This window comes from Calidris pugnax, unplaced genomic scaffold (genome assembly GCF_001431845.1).
Source record: "Calidris pugnax isolate Ruff unplaced genomic scaffold, ASM143184v1 scaffold335, whole genome shotgun sequence".
Lineage (NCBI taxonomy): Eukaryota > Metazoa > Chordata > Aves > Charadriiformes > Scolopacidae > Calidris > Calidris pugnax.
This window is the reverse complement of record NW_015091148.1, coordinates 565,933-569,771: the sequence shown is the minus strand read 5'-3', so window position 1 is coordinate 569,771 and position 3,839 is coordinate 565,933. Positions and strand designations below refer to the sequence as shown.

At 40.3% G+C, this 3,839-nt stretch overlaps 1 protein-coding gene across 1 annotated transcript in view; it reads right to left on the bottom strand.

Annotated features, from left to right (window-relative positions):
* Nucleotides 1-1,156: 1,156 nt before the first annotated feature.
* Nucleotides 1,157-3,839, bottom strand: part of ZNF652 (zinc finger protein 652) — a 26,620-nt gene continuing 23,937 nt past the window's right edge. The window contains exon 7 of the mRNA XM_014959003.1: nt 1,157-3,817. Coding sequence (XP_014814489.1) covers nt 3,604-3,817 — 214 coding nt within the window. The 3' untranslated portion in view covers nt 1,157-3,603. The remainder of the gene's footprint in view (nt 3,818-3,839) is intronic.

The window sequence follows — 3,839 nt, the reverse complement described above, 5'->3', positions numbered from 1 at the left end:
ATAAACTGAAAATAGCTACTACATCCTCAAAAGACACAACAAGGGCAAAGACAAAACTATCCAAGATGGGCTGCAATGTAGGATATGAGCAAATTTCACAGTGTTAAAAGCCTAAATTCGAAGACTCTTCCCTATGTTGGTAATTTAAGATTTGGTTGGGAGTACGAGGTGGGTGACAGGAACTTTCGATGCGCGCAGCAATAGAAATCAGGCCACGTAAGAAGTATCCGAGCTGTGTAAATAGGAGAGTCCATAATTCAGTCAGGTGTGACAATACAAAACAAATAATCACCACACCTTTATGCAGACAGATAAGTCGGTGTGAGATAATCCACTGAACAAACAAGCTCACGCAGCACATGCCTTTGGTAAGGGCAAGGCACCGTCCGGTGCACCGGCAATGGGAATTCCTCCGGAAAGATGCTGTCCTTCAAACTGCGCGTCTTCAAACGCCGACCTCCCCACTGCGTGTTAATTCTGTTGCATTCTTAAGGAGGGAAATTCAATGATAAAAATTCAGCAAAACTTCGCTTTAGGATGTTTTGGGGAAAAAAAAAAAACAACCAATAAATAAAACTTAGTCCCACTTTCCACAAACATTCAAACCAAACCCAAAGTCGGTATTCATTTCTCTTTGCTCTTCTCGAGGGCAGCATTTTAGCAACACAAACCAACCCCGTAACTTACTAAATACAGTAAAACTGATACCAAACGTTATGCTCAGTTTGTCAACATCAGCCAGGAGCAGTAAACAGACTCCAACACATTCCTCAGCGTTGCGCAAACCCTGCCGAAGGTGTGCACGCCAATGCAAATTGGTTAAGCAGAAGCGAGAAGTCACAGCAAATCTCAACTTTCAATTTCCTGCCTTTTGTAACACCCTTTTTCCTTTTCTTGCTGAAATACCTACTTCGTAAGGCATCACGTTGCCACGCTTTCAGACCAGTATGTCAGCTTTTGATATGTTTGTCCCAGATAACGAGGAGAATCCGGTGACATGGCATCACGTTAGGACAGACTGTGAAGTGGGTTAAATAGTTTAAATCTTCTCCCACAGAAAGGAGGTTTGTAAGTCTCAGAAGGAAAAAATACAAGGTGCATCACTGCTATGAACTAAATAATAGAAAAAAACTGTCCCAGATTTTAGAATTCTGAATAGCAGCCTAATACTGTAAATTTATTGAGAAGAAAAATCATTTTGCAAAAGTGGAATACAATTGATTTACCAAGATATTTTTTTTTTTAGCATTTAAAAATCATTTAATAACAGGCCTGACCGTAAAATAGTGGCACAACAGAAATGTAGGTTGCAAATGTGACGTGGAATGCATAGAACCTCCGGGGCGGACCAGCCACAGTGAATACAACAGTCATCATCGCGGGTGTAAATTCACTTTCAGAACTCACATTCTCTTCTAGAAGGTAAGAGGGTGTATATAAATATTAGAGAGAAAACATTTTAAAAACCCATCGGTTTATTTTTCAGAAATGCTGGAAGGGGTTTTCAGCTCAGTCAAAAATGAATAGGTTGGTTGGGCCAAAATTGCCCTTTCTGGTTCCTAAAGTTTCCTATGCTTGTTATGAAAAAAAAAAACAACAACCCAACATTAATGATTAGGTGGTAGAAAACGGTGAAAAACATCAACTAAAGGAGCTAATTCTCAACAGACAGAGGACGTGGTGTTTCAAAACACAGTGCTTAACAGCATTAACCTTGAGAAAGTAATGCTAAGAAGAATTTCCACCATTTCTGCTATCTTGAGAAAAAAAAATGTAATCCCATTAGCCACAAACCCCCAGTTCATTACCAAGCAGAACGGTTAAGTCCGACATCTGCCTACGAGGATCTCTGGATGCATCATTTGGTGGGACTGAATTTAAAAAGCAGCACAGAAGAGGAGGAATTTTAAGGAAAAAGAGGACTTACAGTACATTGCCTTGGGCCTCTGTCTTCATTGAAGGTGGTAACAAGATCCTAGATTGCATAATGCTGCTATATTTAGTTTTAGTTGAAGAGAAATACATACCTGAAAAAATAACAGCTACTCACTGGTTAAAACAGATCCGTTTGGCATTCCAGCCCACCGTCCCTGCACTAACGTGTCTTTTCCCCCTGTTGCCTCCCAGGATTATGAAACAGTGACATGCCTACAAATTCAAAGTTTCCTATCCTACAACTGTAAAACTTCGATTTGCCAAAAGTATGACTACGACCCCTAGAAATCATCCCATAATTTTATGCACATTACGTTTATGGGATGGAGCTTCACATGGTACATACAGTGCTATCAGCATTTTCTTAACAATGCAACTGAAACACCATTGTCTCACTCAAACTCCTCTTCTCACTCTTACAACCAACCAGTCAGAACCACCACATTTATGAGCTCACTTGATTCCCCCCCTCTCCTAACAACTCCAGGAATTCCAAAAAAGCAATCTGAAGAGCAGCATTCGATATGATCCCCAACTTAAATCATACCATGAAAAGCCATTAAACCCGGCTCTCCTCCAGAAGAAGATGCTCAGCTGACTTGAGATACTTGATTTTCCCAAAACTAGAGGGTCCCTACGTGTTAAGGGGCTCCCTTTCCAACCCATCTCATACCTCACTCCAACTCAACTAAAGCAAACGCGTGGAGCAGGAACACAGTATCCCAACGGCCTTGTCCAAAAAGCTTAAGAGAAACATAAGGTTTTAAAATTAAAAAAAAAAAATTAAAAAAATAAAAAAAATAGCCCTACTAAAATAAATTACGTAAAGTTCTGAAATCAACATCACTTTTGAGGCAACCTTTCCAGAGACCTCTTGGGTTCCTTTCTTCTCTGAAGCACCTTTTAAGTTGTATGGTTGTAAGAATAACTTTAACTATAGAAGCTATATGCATCTTTTAAGAATCACATTTTGATGATTATAAAAATTTATCTATTATACAACATAGGTCCAGCTACACTGAAAAAATTACACCGCTTATTGAAATACATTTCATTTTAGAAACAGACTACTAAATAGGTCTATACAAAAAACTCTAAAATAATTTCTGTAGTAAAATAAAGAGTGTGTTAGGAGAGCTACACAAACAAGAAATTTTTTTGTCTTTCTTTATAATGCTCAAATATACTGTGATACGTGGCTGGCTCACTCCATAGCCGGCACCAAAAAGCTGAAAAGAATCCATTACGATACACAGTGATACAATTAATGCTCTGTATTAATCTCACAGCCTTTCCGATTAGTACAAAGAAAACCAGGCCTATCTCCTCTTTGAGGAGAAGTCCAGGATATAAAAGCAAGCATACCTCATCAGCTGATATGAAATTATAAAATTCCACAAGTCTCAGTATCTGAAATTTATAAAAGTCACCAGTAAAACGCAAGCAAATTGTGTTCAAGTCCTGTTGGTTCCCAGGTTCAAATGAGCACTGCTGATCCAAAAACAGGATTTCCTTGTTTGTTAACTGATTCAAGGGAAAAAAAAATTAGGAATATCTGCTGGGGCGAAGAGAAAGACAAAGATCCTCACCAACTAACCCTCCGTACTTCCACGAGGGCACGTTTCCATGTGCATAAAAGGGGAAAATAGCTGGCAGGAAGCAAAGATGTTAGTGGTGCTGTGCTGAACTGTTTTTTTCTGCCAGGTGTCGCAGAAAGTTGTCCTCACTCTGGCCTCTGTGATTTAAAGGCTCGCTCTTAAAAAGAGCTGGAGGAGGGGGTAAGTGGGGAACCGGGGGGATGGGGAGGTGGTGCGGGTGGTGGGGGTGGGGGTGTAGGTGAAGGTGTGAGTACGGGTGAGGGATGGGGCGCGGAGGAAGCGTGCTCACGGGGTTCAGGTTGATAG